Here is a 23,264-nt window from a genome sequence, read left to right as displayed (position 1 = left end):
GCCTATAAATGTTGTGAGAAACTGGAACCGGGGCTCAGATGGAGGTCAGAGTCTCCTCTGGGCCTGCCAGTGTAAAATCAAGTTGGAGTTCTCCCCTCTGCGATGCCTGTTTGCTGCTCTTGTTGGATCTGAGCCCCACAACACCTTCTCCCTTCTTCCATACTAAAATGCAACCATCTTTAGCGAGGCACATTTTCTAGGTGCCTCAACCCTGGCCCAGGGGATGAAGGCAGAACTGAGGTGTCGGCCGGGAAGAGACCGTCCAGGGAAGGCTCATGCTTGGCCTTCCTAGCCCTTGCTCTCCAGGGGCTGGAATGCGGGTGTACTGTTGAAGTACAGGTGCTGCCTTGGCATGAAATGACCTTGGGAAAGGCCCCTATAGTGGTGGCAGCTGGGGTCCCTTAGCTCTGTCTCTGCTGCACGGTCCAGCACACAAGGGCCCCACAAGTTCTCTGACCTTCTCCAGGCACAGCCTGGAGGAAATGTGGATCGGAGGCCCCTGTCCTTGTCCAGGCCCTCAGGGTGTGCCCTGCCCCTGCCTGCCCACACAGACCAGCTTCCACAGTCACGGGCAGGCCTGCTCAACCTGCCCATTGCACTCTACCATTTGTGAGCTGGGGGGATGGTGCTGGCAGCCTGACCTTGCCTGTCCTGTGTGTCCTGACAGGTTGAAGGCTGTGTGTGGTTCAGATGCCAGGTCAAGGCAGGTGGTCCCAGAGGCAGTCCAGCAGATCCCCACAGATCCCTGTTTCTCTGGTGGCCCCAGGGCCAGGCTCAGGGAAGTTCCCTGTGAGGGACCCAGCAGGAAACTGGGACCCAGGCTTGCTTTGACATGATTCGGACCTGGGCTTCCACACACAGCAGGGCTGGGCAGGGAGGCACAGGATGGCCCTGGTGAGTCACCATCCTGCCCTATGCCTCCAATGCCTGTCTGTGACAGTTCCTCCCTGGAGGGACTACCAAAAGGCTGGGAAATAAACATTTTGGTTTCCAAGAACAACTGTGGAAGGAAGGGCAGGGTCGGCTTCTTCCCAGTTTTTTTCCCTGGAGCCAACCTGGAAGTGCCAAAGCAGAGCTGAGGCTGGGGAGTGGCCCTGGCCCTTGGGGGCAGTGTGGGCTCTGGCCAACCCACCACTGTATCCTGAGGTTCCGAGGACAGTGGTGCATTATGGTAGCCAGCCCCTGCAGCACCAAGACCTTGGACTGGGCCCCAAAGCCCCTCACATCTAAGCTGTCCAGGCTTAGAATGGCCAGGTCCCAGATCAGGCCCCTGTGGCCTCACAGCTGTCCAGGTAGCCTTTGGCCATCTGTACTGGCAACACCAGGATGCAGGTCTGGGGAAAGAGCCAAGACCCAAGTCCAGTCCCTATCCTGCCCCAATCCTGGCCCAAAGAGCCCTCGGGGCCTTGCTCAGCCCCGACTAATATCTTCTAGAGCCATTTGTCCCTTGAGAATGTATGTGCGCCTTTCTGGAGGGAAGTCACAGGAGTCAACATGAACAACTTTTTTTTACTTTCACTTGAGAGTCTAGCTAGTCCAGGATCAGACCTGGAGCCTGTGTCTGACTGGGGGCTTCCCGGGGCCAGAGTGCCACAGAGCCTAGGTCCTGGGAGGGTGCTCAGCCCCATCTCTCTGCAGCCCTCCACACACTCTGCTACAGGAGGCTGTGAATGCCACCAGCCAGGGGATCCCATTCATTTTGTCTGTCTGCTCAGCCCTTTCATGGCCTTATAGGGTAGAGACTGAGGATGTGCAGGAGCCCAAGCCTGTTGGGAAGCACAGGTGGGGAGTCTAAGGCTCCTCAAGCAGAATGCCTGGCTGACCTGGGCAGTGAGTCTCCACCCTCCCAGTCTCTCCCTTTAATAACATGTTATGTAATATCCTCTTCCCTCTCCTAAAGTGAAGTCCCTGCATAATATAACCTATTTGTCTGCATGAGTTAACAATGATTGCATGCTCCTGTAGTCCCAACTATTTGGGAGGCTGAGGCAGGAGGATCACTTGAAACCAAAATACCCCACTGGTGTACAAATGTCCTCCCAGGGGCGTCAGTGTTGCATTCTGGGAACCAGTGCTATAGGCTGTGGGAATTGAAAAGGAATTGACCCAAGTCCAGCCCAGGAGCTAATGAGCTGTGTGAGGAGAGGCACAGGGTGTGGTAAAGACAAATAAGGCAGAGGTCCCGTCTCCTCCAGTGCAGAAGGCTCCAGAAGCTGTCTCCTTTCTATGCCCAGGGTCATCAGCAGTAGCCGGGCTCAATCCATATTCTTCCACTGATTCCTTGGGCCTCCTCCTGAGCTCAAGCTTCATCCTTCCGAAGGACTGACTAACTTGCTCCTTTCATGCCCCATGTCCCTGTTCCATGGTTCCACCCAGATGAGCCTGTGGGGCCCCATCTACAGACTTGCTGTCTCCCGGTTCTGGAGGCTGGAAGCACAGGATCGAGGTGCCAGCAGGTCTGGTTTCTCCTGAGGCCTCTCTCCTTGGGCTGCAGGTGGCTGCCTTCTCACTGTGTCCTCACGTGGTTGTCTTAGCCTGTGCGCTGTCTGTTCTAATCTCTTCTTATAAGGACACTAGTCAGATTGGATTAGGGCCCACACAAATGGCCTCATTTTATATTAAGCCTATTTCCAAAAATAGTCACATTCTGAAGGTACTGAGGGTAAGACTTTAACAGATGAATTTAAGGGAAGGGCAATTCAGTCCATGTCACCCACAATAGCTCCCTCTTGAAGTGCTCCTTTGGCTTCAAGTGCCAGAAATTCAACTCCGAGTACCTCATGTTTTGCTGCAGCAAAGAAGAGAAGCTATTTCTCAAGGAACTTCACAGTCTGGAGAGAAAGGCACAGCTGGATCAGGGCTTGGTGATCCACTCGGGATCTTAGCTCATCTTCCTCTGGCTTTGCACACCATGTAGGTTCCACGTGGTGGAAGGAGCAGGTTTAGGCCACATCAGCAGTGGGAAAGAAAAAGAAAGAAAGAGGTTACCAGACTTGGTCTTGTTAGCTCTGACTGATCTGACCTGACCTGGCTGTGTGGTCTTCCCTGAACCAATCACTGCAGCCTGATTGGCATCTGGGCTAAGCTAGGAGGTGGCCCACTCCCTTAAGGAGAAATGAAAGTACAGAGGTCGTTTCAGAAAGGATGCAAATGTCTGATGGACTGCAGTCACAGTTTGTGAGAAATAGAAAATCCAGCTGAGCGGCTGGGTCTACCTTAGTTGGTAGAACGCAAGTCCAGCAGGGCGCAGTGGCGCGCACCCGAAATCCCAGTGGCTCCGGAGGCTGAGACAGGAGGATCACAAGTTCAAAGCCAGCCTCAGCAACAGCAAGGTACTAGGCAATGAGACCCTGTCTCTAAATAAAATACAAAATAGGGCTGGGGATGTGGCTCACTGGTGGTGGAGTGCCCCTGAGTTCAATTCCCAATACCCCCCCAAAAAAACAAAGAAGGAAAGTCCAGCGGTCCATTTTTCAGAATACAGTATGTAGCCTTAAATGTAAAATGACTTGGGATGTAAGAGAGGCAGCTGGAGGGAAGAGCAAGATGGCAAGTTACAAGCAGGCAACACTGAAGTGTAAAATTTACAGCCCCTCTGCAAACAGAAGGGGAGAAGGAAGGGGCCACCTGACCAACAGAGATAAACTGTGTAGGTGCCAAAAGGCACTCAATTCAGGGGGGCTTTCCCTGCCATAAGAGAACAAAGGGAGATGGGGACAACTAAAGGCATATTTCTTTAAATAACCTGTAAGTCAGTAAAACTTGGGCGAACCTGGTGCAGGGGCTCTTTCCCAGGAAACAGATTCAGGGCTCTGCAGGTGGAAGAAGATGCAAAATGCAGTTAGGAAGCAGACACGCTCCATTCTGAGGTGGCCACAGCCTCCAGCTTTACCTTCAGCCCCGGCCAGTTCCATTTTGCCCATTTTGTCCCCATTAGCCCCCAAGTCTTTTCCATAGGCCCTTTTTAAATGCAGACCAAACAAAGAAGCACACTGCCAACAGGTTGCTTCAGTTAATGTTTGTGACCTTGGGTCTCTCTGCTGAATCAGAGTGTTTCTGGCCTGGACTAACATAACATAGCTGGCTCCCCGCCCTAGCTACACACTAAACACATCACATAGCCCACTGGAGTCTTGGTGAGGGAGCCATTTTGGGTGTGCCCCAACAGTGAAGTTTGGGAGGATTGTGTACCCCACAGTACTCAGCCATGAGGATCTGAGGGAGGGATCTTGCACTCTAGGGGATAAAATGCTGGTTGTACCCCATCTGTGTGCCCCTGACTGTCAGGCACCCAATCTTGCAAGATTGCCATTAAAGTCAAGGCTGGCTTTTTGCTCTACCTGTGTCTCTTCGTCCCCTCGTGGGGCCTGGGCAGGCGAGTGTATTCCCCACGGTTTACTAGAGAACACGTGACTGCATGGGGCTCTGATCCCCTAACGTGGTACAGAAGTGGGAGCCGGACCCAGTTGCCTGTGGACTGAATTTCCCACAGTGTGGTTTGGCCAGTTGACCTTCTGCTCCAAGCCAATGTCTTCCCATGTCCGTCAGTCAGAATTATTATTCAGTATTGGCTCCACTGTGGAGCACGACTCTGTCTTGAACCAGTGACTTGAGAACATTGAGAGACAGACAGACTGTGTGTTCCTGTTCAGGCTGCAGGAAGATATTTAAAGACTTGAAGCTCTAAGAAGATTAGGTTTAGGCCGTCTCCTACTTATCTTCTTTCCTTTTTTTTATTTTCATTTTTTTTTTTAGTTGTTGATGGATCTTTTTATTTATTTATATGTGGTGCTGAGAATCGAACCCTGTGCCTCACCCATGCTAGGCAAGCGCTCTACCCCTGAGCCACGACCCTAGCCCCTACCTTCCTTATTTTTCCCACTAAAAATAATGAAATAAATAAACCTCTATTCCACAAAACAAATGTAAGAAATTAGAACGTGTTCATTTTTTCCAAAAAAGAATATTTAATTACATATATATTGATCAAATTATTTTTGATCAAATTATTTTAAGAAAAAATGGAATTATTTTTCCTGGTCTCTGCTGTGCTGGCTGCAGCCTATAAGCTTTGCCTGTTATATTCTTCTGGCACTCTGTCCTCTCTTGACCCTGGAGGGTGACCCTCTCTCTTCCCCCTGCTGCTGGCTGAGGTGTTACTGGGGACTAGACACAGTTCCCCATGGAGCACTGGTGAGAGGAATGGCTGAGGCACTTATGCCCAGGCCTCCATGGTGACGCACCTATGGCCAGGCCACCATGGGGCAAGCCTGAAGCCTGGAGAATGAAGGACCAGGACTGACACATGGCATCCATTCCTGGGCACTGTTTGCTAGAGGAGCAAGAAGCATCTCAAAAAATGAGCTGTTGCTGGAGTCGTACAAACCCAGAGGCCTTCCTGACAATGAACAGCAAGTGCCACAGCAAAGCATGCTGGAAGCCACCAGGCTTCTGTGTACTAGGACCTGTCCAAGGGGCCACAAGACAGCCTATCCACCTGGTGCCACTTACATCGCCCTTGGACACATCTGTCTTGCAAGGAGGGCTTTTGCTGATGTCTGTTCTCCTCCATGCTGTTGGAGGGCCCGGGGGACCTCTTCCTTATCCTGCACTCTATCTAAATGGCAAGGAGATGCGGGTCTTCTAGAAGCAGCTTTGTGCAGCTTTGACTGTAGCAGAATCAACTGAGTGCCTGCTACACTTACAAGATCCCGAGTTGAACTCCACCTCTGCTGTATTACTGTGTTTAAGAAAGAAGCAAAACCAAAAGCAAAAAAAAAAAAAAAGTAGGTTTTATAGTTAGACCTGGATTTGAATTCCAGTCCTGTAACTTTGCTTCGATGTCACTAACTGTAACCTGAGGATAGTCATACTTCCCTCACACTAGAATCTCAAGGACTAAAGATGGTGATGTGAGGAAGGTGCTGAACCCATGCCTGGCACACAGGGGCTAAGTACGTTTTGCCATCTGTGCATCTAATGAATGTTTACTGGATGCCCACAGTGAGCCAGGAACTGCTCTGGGCACTAGGAATAGGACAACCATCAAGATCAACCTCCTCATCCTTATTAAGTTCATGTGCTAATCAGGACAAAGACAATAAACAGAGAAACGTCATATGCCAGGTGGTTGTGAGTTCTGTGGAGAAAAATCCGCCAGGGTCAGCGGCATCGCCAGACTCCTCCAAGCAGAACCAATGATTTCATCTGAAACCAACAGGCGTTACTGCTAAAGCACAGGGACTTTTAGGGGGTACTTTGGGCTTGCCTTTAAAGAGCTGATGAATGGACTGATTGGGAAACCAAAATCCTAGACACACAGGACAGCGCTGGAGAACACCGAGTTGCCTTGCAAATGATGTGTGATGTGTCCTCGGAAGAGACTTCTGGGGGTGGACAGTGAGGTGTGAATCTCCCCACCAGGCCCCTAATCCAGGAACCGGGGAAGGGATTTACCTAGAGACCCATTACCTGTCCTTATTTTGAGGATGCTAGTTCAAACCCAGTATAAGCAAAAAGCCTAGGACACTTATAAAACTTCAATCTTTGGGACACGAATCAGGGTTTCTGAAATGATGGCACAAGGGTCGGAGGCTGTTCACACCCGGTCGTGGGAACGAGACTTGATGGGAAACACTTTATCTCTGACCTACTCTTTGCCAAGCCCCAGCTCTGAGTAATGCCCAAGATCTTTAATGGTAATTATCTTCCGGATGCAATTTTATTATAAATCACTAATTCGCAGATTAGAACACTGAGTGCACTCACCAAAGGAACTGCCCAGATCTGTGCAAACAGATGGGAAATGCCCATTACCAATAGGCTATGCTGTAGAGGCCCCCAGGAGCTAGAAATAAGGCTTTCGTTAACACTCCCTTTCTGAAAAGGATATAGACTCAGGAGTGCAGAGAAGACACCAATTAAAAGAGAGCATGAACATAGAATGTGCAGAGAAATGGCTATTGGTGGGTCTGCTGACCCACTGAATCAAAGTCCCAGAGAATTCAAAGGCCAGAATCTAGCTTAGTGGGAAGGTGAACTGGAAGCACAACTGTAAAAACGGCTCTCCATGTTGGACCGTGTCCATCCACTCAGTGTCTGAATGAGCATTAGACATGTCTTGAATGAGATGCAATGAATGCCTGCCTGAGCGCCGGGTTCTCTAACATGGCTACTGGAGGGTGGGTCTACCTCTTGGAACAGTTGTGAGGGATGAGTGGCAGCACATATGACACTTAGCACAGTTGGCTGGCACACAGAAAACCTGTTACATTAGCTGTTATTTAATATTGTAACGACCTTGAGATGAACCCTGCTTCCTCTGTGCAGATGAGGAAGCCAGTGAGGGGCAGGGTCGATATCTGAACCTCAGTCTGAAGCCAAAGTCCATGTTGTTCCCAATGCATGGTTTAGCTTGGAAGGGCCCTCAGCCTTGACGGAAAGGAACTTGAGCCCTCAGAGTTCCTTTCCACAGCTAAGGGCTGTGAAAGTGGAAGTATCTCATTTATGATGGATGTAAGGCTGGCAGGAAGTATTTGGGACAAAGCCACAAAAGCTTATTTGCCTAAACTCTTTTCTTTCATCATCTCAGGCTGGTATAGACCCAGAGACACCCTCTGTGCATGCAGAGAAAAGCCAGGGTTTTTCAAGAACAAAACCAACTGAAAATTAGTCCTTGGCAGATGCTTTTAGTTACTGCAGAAAGAGTGAGGAGAGACATTTAGGCCCCTGGGGAAGGCAGCTCTGAGACAGGTGAATTAATCACCTTCTGTGCTCATGGACTCTTCAAGTTGTTTTGTTAGTGCTCAGTTGTGGTTCCCAATTACCATTCTCAAGAACACAGTCAGCATGAAGATGTGGGGGGCAGTTAGGTAGGTGAACAAGGCAATGAATGATAGGGTCTGAGGACAATGTGGGCCAATATTGGTTTCTAAGGAAGCAGAGTAAAGAACACAGTAAGGCCCTGGGGTATGAGGACAATGGGGGCCCAGAGTAAAGAACACAGTATGGTCCTGGTGGGAGAAACCAGGGAGGGCGTCTTAAAGGTTAAGTTTCTAAAAACAAAATCTCTACAGGTGGTCCGCTACCTACAATGGTTAGACCTAGAACTTTTCAATTTTCTGTTGGTGTGAAAGTGATATATGCTGCATCTAGCCTGGGTGAGGGGTGATAGGGGATGAAGACAGACACACCTAGAGAGAAAGCTGGGACACAGAGAGAAAGCTGGGACACGGTGGGACACTATCCTCTGATGGAGAAATAATGACCCATGTTTATTATACAGGTTAACAAAGGTTTTTTTTGTGGGAAAGTTTCAGTAAAGCAGACAGACTTGAAGGTTGCAATGAAACTTGCGAGACATCGAGGTTTTCTCTTTATGCCCAGAATTCTCTATCCATGGGAGTGGGTGCCTGAGCTCTGCACCTTTGCACAGAGCCTCTGCAGGCCAGGCGTCACCATAGCAACCAGGCCATCTTGACTTCCACCTTTGCACAGGAAGTTCCCAGCACAAAGGTAGCCTCGAGGCAACCAGAGACTCCGGTTCAAGTCATTACTCTCCACAGATACACATCAGTGAAACTGTACTTTTTTTTTCCAGTACTGGGGATTCAATCCTGGGCCTTGCACATGCTAGGCAAGTGCACTCTACCACTGAGATACATCCCCAGACCCTATACTTTAAATTTAGAATTTGAATCTTTTCCTGGGTTAGCTGTATGCTGACTGATACTCTTGGACAATGCTGAACAGTAGCAGCGAGTCACAACTCCCAGTCAGCCATGTGGTCATGAAGGGAATAACGGATCCTCTGCTGTGTACTGTTGCTAAGCTACAATGTTTGATATGTTTGGAGTATTAAGTACATTTTGAACTTGTGATAGGTTTACCAGGATATAATTCCCACTGAGTAAGGAGCACCTTAGATTTGCCAGATCTAGATGGAAAAATGTTGGGAGTGAAAAGAGGAGGGTATTTCAGGCAATGGAATGTGCAAAGATTGAGAGAAAGAGAGCCTAGGTCTTTGGAGGAAGTGAAAGTAGTGCCCAGGGGGGAGAAGTGTGAAAAGACTGGAGGCCAGAAAAGCAAACAGCAGCTAAAGCCTTGGGCAGCCATGAACACACACTGAAGATTTTGGGCTTTATTCAACACTGAAGGATTGCATGCTTTTAAGCAGGAGACCAACATGATTTGCATTTCAGAAAGATCGATTTGAAGAGTGCAGTAGACAGAGTCTGGCAGCAGAGAGGAAGTGGCAGATGAAATGGAGAGATATGGGAGGGGTCAGGCACAGAGTCCAGGGTGAAACTGGGTTTTGGTGTGGGCAATTAGATGGACGACTTGACATTAGCTCAAATCAATAGAAGAGGCTGGATGTGGAGTGTGCAAAGTGCTGAATGTAGCCATCAAAAACTCAGAGGAAGAAAATGGGAGGAATGTGAATATTAGAGTCATCAGCACAAAGATGGTGCCTGGATGTAGGATGGATGACGTCACTTGAAGGAAGCAGACTGAGAAGAGGACAAAGACCAATTTCTGAAGAAGGCTAGTAGTTAAAGAGCAGTCAGAGGAAGTGGGACTGCCAAAGAATCAAAAAATCTCTGTATAATGAGATGATAAAATAAACACATTTATCCAATTAGGATAGGAAGAAAATTAGAGCAAGTCAGAGAAGCCAAGTTTTGTTTTTGTATGTCACTGGGGACTGAATTAAGGGATGCTCTACCACTGATCTACACCCAGCCCTTTTATTTTGATAGGGTCTTACTAAGTTGCCCCAGGCTGGCCTCAAACTTGCAATCCTCCTGTCTCAGTCTTTCAAGAAGCTATAGGCCTGTGCCATGGTGCCCAGCCCCAAGGAGAATATTTTAAAAAGCTAAGTCAGGCATGGTGTTGCACACCTGAAATCACAGCAACTCCAGAGGCTGAGGCAGGAAGGTCACAAGTCCAAGGCCAGGTGAATGACTTTGCAAGACCATTTCAAATAAATAGGGGTTGGGGAGGTAGTTCAGCAACAGAGCCCCTTGTCTAGCATGTGCAAAGGCTCACTCCCCAGTACCAGGAGTGGGTGGGGAAGGCAGGAGTCCTTTTCCTGCAGACCACTATAAGAAAGACCAGACTCCAGGATTAGATCCAATTTAAGACACCAGTTTACTCCCACTGGTTTCAATGTTGTGCACCCCACTTACCTTCCACTCTGGAACTGAGTGCCACAAAGATACCACCCAGGCAGAGTTGCCTTCATTCTCCCTTCCATTTCTTTTATTAAATGTGTCTGTTCTAGGTCCTATCCTGTCTTCATATATAACTTTATTCCACCCGGCTCTATATCACTCTAGATTTCCTCGATCTTTGGTTAGCTTGCAGTGCTGTGCATTTCTAAGGAAATCTTCTAGTAGAAAAAAAATCCAATAGGAAAGCAGATACAGTTTCATCATAATCTGACCCAAATGGCCCTTTTACTTTATAGCTTGCACTCTTTTTTTTTTAGTTCTCGGCGGACACAACATCTTTGTTGGTATGTGGTGCTGAGGATCGAACCCGGGCCGCACGCATGCCAGGCGAGCGCGCTACCGCTTGAGCCACATCCCCAGCCCAAGCTTGCACTCTCTTTTATTTATTTATTTATTTATTTATTTATTTATTTAGCGTGCACTCTTTTTAAAAAAAAATTTTTTTAGTTGTAGAGGGACACAATCTTTATTTTCTTTCTCATTTTTTAATGTGGTGCTGAGGATTGAATCCAGTGCCTCACACATATTAGGCAAGTGCTGCACCACTGAGCCACAACCCCAGCCCCTAGCTTGCACTCTTTAAAGCTGTAATCTGAAGATTTAAATTCTGAGGAACTAGTGCTGACTACTCCCTGAAGTTCAATATATTATTCTTTCTAAAAAGAATAATAGATCGAAATAACAAAAAATGTTTTAACTTTGGCAGGAGGCCAGTGAAGGTATCACCCCTCCTAGTCAACTCAAGTTTGGACAGTGACATCTTTGTGAGGTTTCTGTTTTTTGAATATTTTGTGTATTAAGGGAAATGTATGAGATAACTGTCTAAAATGCAAGCAATATTAAGGAGCTTGAACAGGAAGGACTCATCTAATGAGAGGCTAGGAAATGAGATAATCTCTTTTATAGAATCATCTGATATTGAGGAAACAAGGAATTTACGAAGGAGAGGACACAATGAAATTAACCAAGTGGTGCTATCCTTGGGGATCAATAACCTTTAGACCTAGACCTATCAAGAAGGCTGTGGCAGATGAATGCATTAGGGTTGATCTATCCAGGGGTTCATTTCTCTTAAGAACAGTTGTTCATTGTTATGAATTTTTGTAAAAACAATAATTTTAATTTATACATTAAATAGTTGTAGGCTATGACTTCAATTAGGAAGTCAAAGAACCAAGGTAAGAACCACGTGTCATTCATGTAAAATTTTCAAAGTTACCTACTTTTAAAAATATGTAATTGAAGACCAAAACACAAAATAACAACACAAAAATACAAAACCTCTCAAGTTCGGCTCTTATTCAACTATGTCCTAAATAGATGTGAGAAATCCATTTCATGTGCTAGAAAAATGAGATGAGTAACTGTCAGCCATGATGACCCTGCTTGCTTATTCTAAAACCCTAACACTCATGAAAGTCCTGATAATGTAGAAATTAAAATTATTGTACTTAAAAAATTCATTAAACTGCATATGCTTTAAATCTCTGTATTGTTTTAAAATTAAATTCAATAAAAAAAAAAACATGAAAAAAGTGGCTAAGGGATAAGGAAAAAAGTTACATTATCAGATCCTGTGGCTAAATGAAACAAAATCATCTCTACCTATTGCCCTTAACAGGATCAACAAAAAATAAGCAAAGGCTGTTTTTCAGAAGTTACTTCTCTTGGGTCATTAAAAGGTCTTCAATAAGTGAAAGCACTCCCCTCCATCCCATTAAAAATTGCAGAGAATTCTGGGGATGTTGAATATGGTTTAAGTTTTCCATGATTTCCAAATGGTTTAAAATGTATTTATTTCTTAAGGAGAAAAGATGAGTGAGTACAGGGAAAAAACATAGTATCGGAGTTACACACAAGCCTGAACCTTCTTAAATGGTTTATGACTCACGAACAGCTTGTTTTTCATCAATATAAAAATCATGGATACTCATCCTACCACATTAAGTATTAGCCTTTGGATGTAGAATTCGCATTCCATGGTGGGTAATTAGATTTATTTTAAAACTCAGGCTGAAAACAAACCATCGAAAGTCTTGTCCATCTGGAGATTTTAATATATTTATTTGAAAACCAAGTTCTGTGAAAGAGCACACTAAATAGTCATACATCTTCTTTTCAACCAAAGACTTGGAGTCAAGGTTCTTCAGGTCAGCACAGAGGCAATGATACATGCAGTGAGTAACAGATCTCAGAAGAACTTCTGCATAGGCATTTCCAATATGAGCCTGGAGAGTCATCCTTGGATGAGCAAATGAGATCCTGGAAAGGGAAAGGGATGGTGGTAGAAGCTGGCATTATTTTTTATTTAAAAAGCCCCCAAAACCTGCTTCTGCGATCCTAGTATGACAGTTTGTGCCAAGATACCAAGTTTTTAAATTCCTAACAGATGGAATATTCTTTCTTATCCTTTGAAAAAGTAAGAAAAATTCAATTTCCAGCTGTACACCTCTAAGCCATTTTGTAAGTACCAAAACACATCATCAGTAGGTATTACGAAAAGCTGAAAGGGGCTACCATGAGTCAACTCAATTCTGTGAAGGATCATCACATCCACACTGTCACGTGGTAGATGGGTAAAGCTTAGCAAACCATCAAGCTGAAAGATAATTTTCAAAAGCAAGCTTAGGTGGCAGAGAAGTTAGTATAAATCTCTCTGTAATGCGTATTCTCCTGAGGCATGAATGTTTTTCCATCTGTGGCAGAGTATTTGTTTAATATTTAGAGATTTCTATAAAGTTTTCATTAATTGCTAGTCAACGTGTAACACTGACCATGCTAAATTTGCAACCAGACCTTCAAATGTACTTTTAAATTTTGTCATACTGTAATAAATGACACTGTTCCTGCTTCCCTTAGAGTGGAATAAAAATAGCTTAGTGGAATTAGAGAAACCTGATTACATGTCATTCATATAGGTGTCTTCATATGTATGTTGAGTATTAATAAGAAATGGAGGAATTCAGAGTGACAATTTCATGCAGGTTATTCCAATCTTCCAAATCAAAAGACCCTCTTCGACACTGTCAGAACACTGGCATTATCACATTTTTCAGCTGGATAAAGCTCTGTGGTATTGTCTAATTGATACCAAAGTCCCTAAAAGTAGCAATTCTTATGTACACTAAATGTTTAATAGCTTCACTGAATAAACAAATATTAAAGTTTTAGTGCCAAAAGTACTGCCAAAAGAGTCAGAAAAGAATCGGGGAGAAGTCTACACCTGTGCTACTCAAAAGTGTGATCTATGGACCAATGTTGGCCCACAAATTATGACTGGTCCACAAGCAGCTTATACAGCATGTACATCAATGCCATCACTAAGCAAACTACACAGTTCAGCTGACTATTTTCAATAGTTTTTTCTGGATAAAAGAAGTACTGAGTAGTTGCACATTTGGGAACAACCACTATATCTCCCTATGAACTTCTAAAAATAGTGTGCAGAGCAGCCACTTTGAATAACAGCGGTAGAATACTACAGAGTAGAGTCAAAGAAAAAGGGAGTTTGTGGTTTTGTATGCAGAAAGGGGCTGAAAAAGGGGTAAGTTTAATATTGTTGAGGTCAACAAGGACCAAGCACAAAAGAAGAGGAAGAAGTAAAACAATGTCCTTATACAAAACATTTTTAAAGTCTTAACAAAGAGGTTTCCCCTCATAAATATAATTTTGTTAAATGCTCACCTCTGGTTCTTAATCATCAATATATTCAAATGGCTCTGGGGGTTCTGGCTCTTGCTCCTCTTCTTCAATTTTTGGGCCATGTGCTGCCACAGGTTCTACTAGCTCTTCAATGTCTTCACTGGTATCCTTCAGAATGATGATGCCTCCAATAGAGAGCTGTAAGCACAGAGGAGTGAAGCAGCATAAGCTCCACTAATATTTCAAGATGTTCCATGGAGCTCTAACTTGGTAAGTGTACCTTAAACTACTTGGAACTATACTAGGATAAAGATCACTGTGACCTCTAAGGAGTACTGGTAAGTTTAGCGCAGTATCTCTGGATGATATAACCCCTGCTGCTGCTCTATATGGATGCTGTATCCCAATTCAACAGCAGAACTTCCCAGCCACAGGGAAGTATGGCTACCAGTAGAACGCTTAATGTCCCAATATGTCATTCTAATGCCTTCCTAATCAAGATAGTGTTCTTCTAGGAATTGGAGCATCTGGAATCTACTTTGGGAACCAAGGAAGTACAACTGTGGCAAGCTACTTGGTCACTTTGGGACATGGGCTGGAAGATGGTTACCATCTGTCTTGCCATCTCCTATGTAGTAGAAACAGTCTGAAAAACATCAATTTCTAAATAAAAAATATTTATCATATCATAAAATATTACCAGTTTTGTAATAGCATCCCTATTATTTCATTTCTTTTATAGTCCCTTTGTATGTATTATATTCATTACCCCAAAATATGTTCATTTTACAAACATTAGAATATCCAGAGAAATAGCAAGTGAAATAGCAATCTTAAAATACTTAAAACTCCACCAGCCAGAGATAAGGTTTTGAAAAATTCTGTGGAATTACTTTTTAGTGCTATTAGAAATCTTTATAAAAATGCACAATTATTTTTAAAACAGCACTGAGAAGAGATTTAGTTTGTTTGCTTATGGAGCAGTAAGTACTCTGTAAATATATGTAATGAATACTAAACTTTATGTTGGAAATTTTGCTTAATTTTTGAGTTTGTGGTTTTGTATGTAGAAAGGGGCTGAAAAAGGGGTAAGTTTTCTTTCCAGGTTAGAAAATATATTTTTAAAAAAATCACTTTCAATGACAAGAAAAACAAAAACAAAGAAACAAAACAAAAACAAAGAAACAAACAAACAAAAAAAAGTGTTCTTGGACCAGTAGCATCATTATTACCTGGTAGCTTGCTAAATATGCAGAAAAGGTGGCCCCACTCTGGATGATCAGAATCAGTATTTTAACAAGATCCCCAGTTGATACTGAATACATTGAAGTTTGAGAAAGATCCTAGTTTAATCTACACTGTTGGTGAGATGGACACATTTTAGACAAAGAATCTATAAAAGAAAAGCCAAATTTTTCTCTAGCAATTCCAGAAGGATGAAGAAAACAATACAAGTACCACAGACATCTGAGTGTTTTCATGTGAATCTATAAAGCCCTATAATGCAAGCCAATGAAAAACCAGATGGGAAATAAAAAGAAAGGAGTCAGCAGCAGCAATTCTATTAAGCCTCTCTCAGTGTATTAGCAGAAGGTAAATCCAAACACCAAACTATTCACCCATCTCTTGTGTGCTAATCATTCTATTTGCTTGCCTGTGTCAAAGGAAATGGAAAGCTGCTCTCTGTAATTAAATTAGTCAACAGTGGCAGGGCACATCTGGAAAGAGCATATTCTACCAAAGGACATTACTGGGAAGGAAAAGCAGCATGAGCACATTAGTCTGATGATTCACATATGTATGAACATCTCTGCAGTTGGACCTAATCTGATTTTCACTCATCAGGACTCTGCCCTGTCATGCTATAAAACTGTATGCCTTCATGAATCCCTAAACTATTTCCCTTCTCCCAAAACACACATCTACACACATTAATCTATAACTTTCTCCCTTAAAAAAAGTTTGATTTTCTTGCCAGGCCCAGTGGCACATGCCTGTAATGCCAGCTACTCAGGCAGCTTACAAGTTCAAGGCCAGCACAGGCAACTTACTGAGAACCCTTCTCAAAATAAGATTTGAAAAAGGGCTAGGCTGTGGTGACACACCTGCAATCCCAGCAGCTCAGGAGGCTGAGGCAGGCGGATCATGAGTTGAAGCTCAGCCTCAGCAATTTAGTGAGGACCTAAGCAACTCAGCTCTAAATAAAATATAAAAAAGGGCTTGGGTGTGGCTCAGTGGTTAAGTGGCCCTGGATTCAATCCCTGACACCAAAAACAAGGTGCGTGCGTGCGTGCGTGCGTGCGTGCGTGTGTGTGTGTGTGTGTGTGTCTGTCTGTCTGGGATGTAGCTCAGGGGTACAGCACTTGCCTGGCCTGCTAGTACTACCAAAAAAAGATAAACGTTTTTTTTTCTTTTTTTTTGAAAAGGATGCATTTTATGAAGACTCTGCCTTTATTCCCCAGGAACAATCAAAGTATATAACTACTGTTCTAATCCTCAATGGTCTAAAACTTTACTTGAATCTCCTAATGGACCAAATGGAGATAAATCTTCTATTAAACAGGAAAAAATATCCATGTTCATAAGATGACTTCATATTTTTTGGAAATAATGTAGCCTCTAGGTTATTACTACTACTTCAGTCTTAACAGGAATGAAATAATCCAACTCAAATCCTGCAATAAAATCAACATATAGAAAAAACTATTTATAGCTCTACACTGTTTAGATTTATAAACACTCTGTATGTTGCTAAGAAAGTTCACCATCTTTAAACAGAAAATAAGATACTCTGTTCTCTGGGAACACTGATGACAACTGAAGACACAGGCCATGGAACACTTCCTGCTTTAAGATGCAAAGGGAGCAGAGCAGGAATGTCACCCAACTTTCCAATGAACCTCCTGAGAAGGTTCTGAACCTGTCACTGAGGGTGGGGGTGAGTCACTGGGCACCCCTTTCTTCACTGTACATTCACAGAGGTAGTCTTTTCCATTTTCAAACTGAGATATGATTCATACAACATAAAATTCATTTTTAAAGTGTTCGTTCATAAATCTGCACAACCACATCCATGATCTAATTCAAGAACACCTACAACAATGTACAAAAACCCCTGTACTCATTAGCAGCCACCCTCCATTCTCTTCTAGACCCTGACAACAACTTATTTCTCTCTACAGATCTGCCTATTCTGAATATTTCTTATAGAGCTACATCCCCAGCACCCAGTATATTTTTCTTTTTTAATGACTGAATATTATTCTAGTCATATATTACATTATTCATTCATAAGCTGATGAATTTTTTTTACTACTATGAAAGTGCTGATACAAACATTATTGTATAGATTTTTGTATAAGCATAGTTCTTTATTTCCTTGCATATATGTGTGTGTGTATATATATATTATATACATATATATTTATTTAATATGTAATATTTAAATATTTTGTTTTAGTTGTAGTTGGACAAAATACCTTTATTTTTTTTGAATTTTTATGTGGTGCTGAGGATCGAACTCAGTGCCCTGCACGTGCTAGGTGAGCACTTTACCACTGAGCCACAACCCCAGCCCCTCCTTGTATATTTTTTTTATTGGTGCACTAATAGAGTTTTCGTTTCACCTAGGAATAGAACTGTTAGGTCATTTTCGTTTCACCTAGGAATAGAACTGTTAGGTCATATGGTAAGATTACTTTTGTTTTTTGAGAAACTGCCCAGCTGTTTTCCACAGTGGATATAATAGTTAAAATTCCTATATCTCTGCAAACAATATAAATTCATTTTTAAAGTGTTCTAGTCCTCAATGGTCTAAAACTTTACTTGAATCTCCTAATAGACCAAATGGGTATGATGTCATTGTGGTTGAACCTAGGGCCTTGTGCATGTCATTGTGGTTTTGTTTTGCATTTCCCTAACAACTAGTGATATTAAGCATCTTTTCACATGCCTATTGGTCACTTGAATCTTCTTTGGTGAATGCCTATTTAAATAATTTGCTCATTTGAAGCTGGGGCGCACAAATTCCCAACAAAAACCAAAAATTTCCCCGTTTATGACCTGAAAATACTTCCTCCTGTCCCACTGTCTTTTTACTTTCTTGCTGGGAACTCTGTAGCACAAAAGTTTTTAATTGAAGGGCTGAGGATGTAGATCAGTGGTAGTTTGCTTAACAGGTGCAAGGCTCTAGATTTATCCATAGGACCAAACACACACAGTTTTTTTTAAAAATATATATTTTTTAGTTGTAGATGGACACAATATCTTTATTTTTATCTTGTTTATTTTTTTCATGTGGTGCTGAGGATCAAACCCAGGGCCTTACGCATGCGAGGCAAGCGCTCTACCACTGAGCTACAACCTCAGCCCCACACACAGTTTTTAATTTGATAAAGTCAAATCCATCCTTTTTTCCTTTTTCTTTGGTTTGTTGCCTTAGATATATACGGTCAATCATTGCTAATATAAAAATCCCAACTATTCCCAAAACTGACTGAGTAATACCACAAGTGGGAAACTTCATACTTAATCACATGTGATAGGTTGCAGTAAAGAGGCGGGAGTGCTAAAAATATTGTCAAAAATTACCTTTGCGCTATAGGTACAAGGTGCACATGAAAAAAAAAATTTTGTTTAGATTTGAGTCTCATCTCCAAGATATTTCATCATGTATATACAAATATTCCAAAATCCAAAACACTCTGGTCCCAGGATTTTGGATAAGAGATATTCAACCTGTATCCTGTAAGAAAACAATGCCTAAAGTCATGAAAATTATTATTCTTTTTTTTTTCCCCTGAAAGTTTTATACTTTTAGCTCTTTGTTCCATTTAGTTAATTTTTATATATGATGTGAGGTAGGGGTTTGACTTCTTTCTTTCACAAGTGAGTAGAAAATTATTCCAGCATCACTTCTTGGGGGAAAAAACCCTTTCCTTATTGAATGATCTTATTACCCTTGTCAAAATAAATCAACCAATCCACCAACCATAAATATATGAGTTTACTTCTGGATCCTCAATTAAATTCTATTGCTCTACATGTCTATCCTCATAACAGTACTACATATGTCTTGAGTACTGTTCTTTTGTAGAAAGGTTTAAAATTGGGAAATGTAATTCTTCCAGTTTTTTTGTTGTTCTTTTTTTTGGTGGGGGTATCCTCAGGGGCACTCAGCCACTGAGCCACATCCCCAGCCCTATTTTGTATTTTATTTAGAGACAGGCTTTCACTGAGTTGCTCAGCGCCTTGCCATTGCTGAGGTTGGCTGTGAACTCAAAATCTTCCTGCCTCAGCCTCCCAAGCCCTTGGGATTATAGGCATGCAACAACACGCCTGGCTTTGTTCTTCTCTTTCAAGATTCTTTTGGCTATTCTGGATGTCTTGTGTTTCCATATGGATTTTAGAATCAACTTGTCCATTTCTATAAAAATGATAGCTGGGAATTTGACAAGGATGTATTAAATCTATAGGTCAAACTGAGGATCCCCCTGCCTGCCAGCACTGGCATGGAACTCAGGTGTGCTCTGGCACTGATTTACATTCCCAGCCCTTTTTATTTTGAGATAAGGTCTCACTATGTTGCTGAGACTGGCCTTGAACTTGCAACCCTCCTACCTTTGATTCTGAAGTCACTGGGAATGTGCTACCACACCTGGAAAACTGAAGAATACTGACATCCTTTAATCAATGAGTATGGGTGATCAGTCTATAATTTTCTTTTGTTTTCTTTGTCTGGCTTTACAATCAAGATAATAATAGCCTCACAAAATGAGTTCCTGTTCTACTTTTAAAGATGGTTTGTGAAAGACTGGAATTAACTTTTTGTTTTTAAACATTGATAGACTTCACCAGTGAGCACTCTGTCTTTAAATTTTTCTTTGTAAGAAATTTTCTGATTTCTGTTAACATCTTCATTATTAAGTATATTCAGATCTCTCATTTCTTCTAAAAAATATATATTTATTCATGTATATCTATATCTATCTATTTCTTTTTGTTGTTGTTGATGGACCTTTATTTTGTTTATGTATTTATATGCAGTGCTGAGAATTGAACCCAGTGCCTCACACATGCTAGGAAAGTGCTCTACTGCTGAGCCACAACCCTAGCCCCCTCCTACTTCTTCTACAGTCATTTTTTATAGTTTGTGTTTCTCTAGGAATTAATCTAGACTATCAAACTTATTTATATGCAGTTGCTCGTGTATTCCCTTTTAATTCTTTCTTTTTTATTTTTCATGATGGGGTCTTACTGTGTTCTCCAGGTTGGCCAAGTGTTCCTCCTGCCTCAACCTTCAGAGCAGTTGTGGCTACAAGTGCACCACTGCACCCAGCTCCTTACAGTTCTTTTTATTTCTGTAAGGTTGGTCGTAATATCCCTTTTCCTTCCTGATTAAAAAACAAACAACTTTTGGTTTTCTCAATGTTTCATTAATTTATCCTCTAATATTTATCATCTCCCTTCTCCTTGATTTTGGTTTAACTACTAGTTCTTTTTCTATTTTCTTAAGAGGGAAGGTTATTTGAGATCTTTTTCCTTTTTCTTTTTTGGTAGTGGGGATTAAACCCAAGGGCACTGAGCCATATCCCCAGACCTTTTTTAAATGTTTTGAGACAGGCAGGGCCTTGATAACTTGCTGAGGCTGGCCTGGAACTTGCTGTCCTCTTGCTTCAGCCTCCCCAGTCTCTGGGATTATAGGAACGCACCACCACACCTGGCTTCACATTTCTTTAAATTACAAAAACATTTTTTTTTTCCCTTTTGTGACAGGGTCTCACTGTGTTGCTCAGGCTAGCCTTTAACTCCTGGGTTTAAGTGATTTTCCTGCCTCAATCTCTTGAGTAGCTGGGAAAAATCTTTTATTCACTATATATTATTATTACTATTTTGGTCTCCCTTGAACTTGTCATCCTCTGTCCTCAGTCTCCCAAGCTGCTGGGATTACATCATGTCTGTCCCCTTGTTATTTTACTTTATATTTTTGAGTAATTTTCTTAAAGTCTCAGGATTATAATTACCATCTCTAGTATAACTAATGCTAATTTAACGTTCCCTCATTCCTTTGTGCTATTATTATAATGTATAATTACACCTTTACATATTGTGTACACATCACCACCAATTTAGTTATAATTACTGTTTTATGTAGAAGTCTTTTAAATCAGATAGGAGAAAAAAGAGAAAAACAAAAAATGCATATATACTATCTCTCTTTAAAAAAAAAGTTTTTACTTGTTGATGGACCTTTATTTATCTACATGCAGTGCCTATTTAGTTACATTTACTAGTGTTCTGTTTTTTTCACATGGATATAAGTTATTATCTAATGTCCTTTAATACCAGCCCAAAGGTTCCCTTTATTCCTATAAGGATTGCCTACAACAAATTTTTTGTTCATCTGAGGAGATCTTAATTTCTGAAGGATAGCATTTTAGTACACAGAATTTTTGGCTGAGTCTTTTTCTTTCAGTATTTGAATATGTCATGACAGGGTCTTCTGGTTGATATGGTTTCTTTTTTTTTTTTTTTTTAAGAGAGTGATAGAGGGAGAGGGAGAGAGAGAGAGAGAGAATTTTTTTAATATTTATTTTTTAGTTATTGGCGGACACAACATCTTTGTTTGTATGTGGTGCTGAGGCTCGAACCTGGGCCGCATGCACGCCAGACGAGCGCGCTACCGCTTGAGCCACATCCCCAGCCCTGATATGGTTTCTAATGATAAATCATCTTCTGATCTTATTAAGGATTCTTTGTACATGATGAGTTGCTTCTCTCTTGCCGCTTTCAAGAGTCTATGGTTTTCAACAGTTTGGTTAGTATGTGTGTAGGTGTGGATTTCTTGAGTTTATCATTTAGAACTGATTGAGCTTGAATGTACCAACTCGATTTTCATCAAAAATGGGGAAGCTCTCAGATATTTCTTCAAATATTCCTCTACCCTTTTCTCCATCTTCTCTTTCCTTACTTCCAATTATGTGTTAGTATGGTTTATAGTGTTTCATAGGTCTCTGAGGCTCTGGTCTATCACTGAGCCACAACCCCAGTCTGAGTCTGTCATTCTTTGTGTTGCATACTCAAATCTGTTGAGCCTCTCTAGAAAATTTCTCATTATAGTTATTGTACTTCTTAATTCCAGAATTTCTATTTGGTTATTTTTATAATTTATAATTTTATATTATATTCTTATAGTTTATAATTTTAATAATTTATAATTTCTATCTCTTCAATTATATTATTTGTAAAACATCATTCTTACATTTTCTTTGGTAGAGCACTTGCCTAGCATGTGTGAGGCACTAGGTTTGATTCTTAGCACTGCACATAAATAAACAAATAATTGTGTCCATTCATAACTAAAAAATATATATATTTAAAAAAAATAACATAGCAACTCTATAAGACAGTATGTGTGGCTCTGTGATCTATGTTCCTAATTATTGTGCTGTATTAGGAACTTCTATGGCCTAAGTCTGTAGTAGAAGAGAGGAGGAATTTGCAGACTTACAGAGAGAGGAAAAAATTCCCCCCAAATGTATATGAAACAGGAGGGAATGTTCTCTCTTTTGCTAAAAGGAAGTTTTGAGTACTACTGACCTTGCTGCAAGGTTTTGGAGATTTCTCTTTCTCTATCAATTTTTCATTGTTTTAGAGATAATATTCCACTGACTCCTCCAGCTAAGAGCCAGTGGTAACTTACTGGTTTGAAAGGCTGGTATCTGCAGGTCTCTGGCATGGTTAGGACTTTCAGCTGGGCAGGCATCACTCGCGCGGGGTTATCCAATAACTGGAAGTTTGGCTCAGGTTCTTTTTTTTTCTCTTTTTCTTCTTTTTTCTCTGCCTCATCCTAAGGGGGAAAGGGTGGAAAGCAGTTCAATAAAGGCTTACTTCTGTTCCACATCACTGAATAATGTTTACTGAGTAACTATTCGGAGCAAAAGGTAGTGGTAGACATAATGAAAGTACAACTAAAATGATACCAAACTCACATGAGGGAGGGAGAAAACTCTGCTTGGGGATGAGAATGTTTATTTAACTTGGGTTTAAAGGATGAGAAGTTTTTTTTTTTTTTTTTTAAATAAACAGAAATTATAAAGAGAGAGTGCATTTATTTATTTATTTATTAGGTACCTGGGATTGATCTCAGGGGCACTCAACCATTGAGCCAAATCCCCAGTCCTTTTTTGTATTTTATTTAGAGGCAGGGTCTCACTGAGTTGCTTAGTGCCTTGTTTTTGCTGAAGCTAGCTTTCAACTTATGATCCTCCTGCCTCAGCCTCCCAAGCCACTGGGATTATAAGCATGCACCACTGTGCCCCAATAAGAGGGTCTATTTAAACATTATAATTGTTTCCCTGAAAGGGCCTTTTTGTCTCCTACCAATATCTC

At 41.9% G+C, this 23,264-nt stretch overlaps 1 protein-coding gene across 2 annotated transcripts in view; it reads right to left on the bottom strand.

The window, feature by feature from the left end:
- Window positions 1-12,277: 12,277 nt before the first annotated feature.
- Window positions 12,278-23,264, bottom strand: part of PSMD1 (proteasome 26S subunit, non-ATPase 1) — a 92,283-nt gene continuing 81,296 nt past the window's right edge. Inside the window, exons 23-25 of one of the 2 annotated variants that reach the window (XM_081260572.1) lie at window positions 22,576-22,722; window positions 13,917-14,072; window positions 12,278-12,494 (exon numbers count right to left, since the gene is read on the bottom strand). In XM_081260572.1, coding sequence (XP_081116698.1) covers window positions 13,926-14,072; window positions 22,576-22,722 — 294 coding nt within the window. In that variant the 3' untranslated portion in view covers window positions 12,278-12,494; window positions 13,917-13,925. Of the gene's footprint in view, window positions 12,495-13,916; window positions 14,073-22,575; window positions 22,723-23,264 lie in introns of those variants that run through there. The other variant, XR_014017945.1, reaches the window with a different exon arrangement.

The sequence above is a fragment of the Spermophilus citellus genome (assembly GCF_964194105.1).
Source record: "Spermophilus citellus genome assembly, chromosome: 11".
Taxonomy (NCBI): domain Eukaryota; kingdom Metazoa; phylum Chordata; class Mammalia; order Rodentia; family Sciuridae; genus Spermophilus; species Spermophilus citellus.
This window is presented reverse-complemented; position numbering and strand designations above follow the sequence as displayed.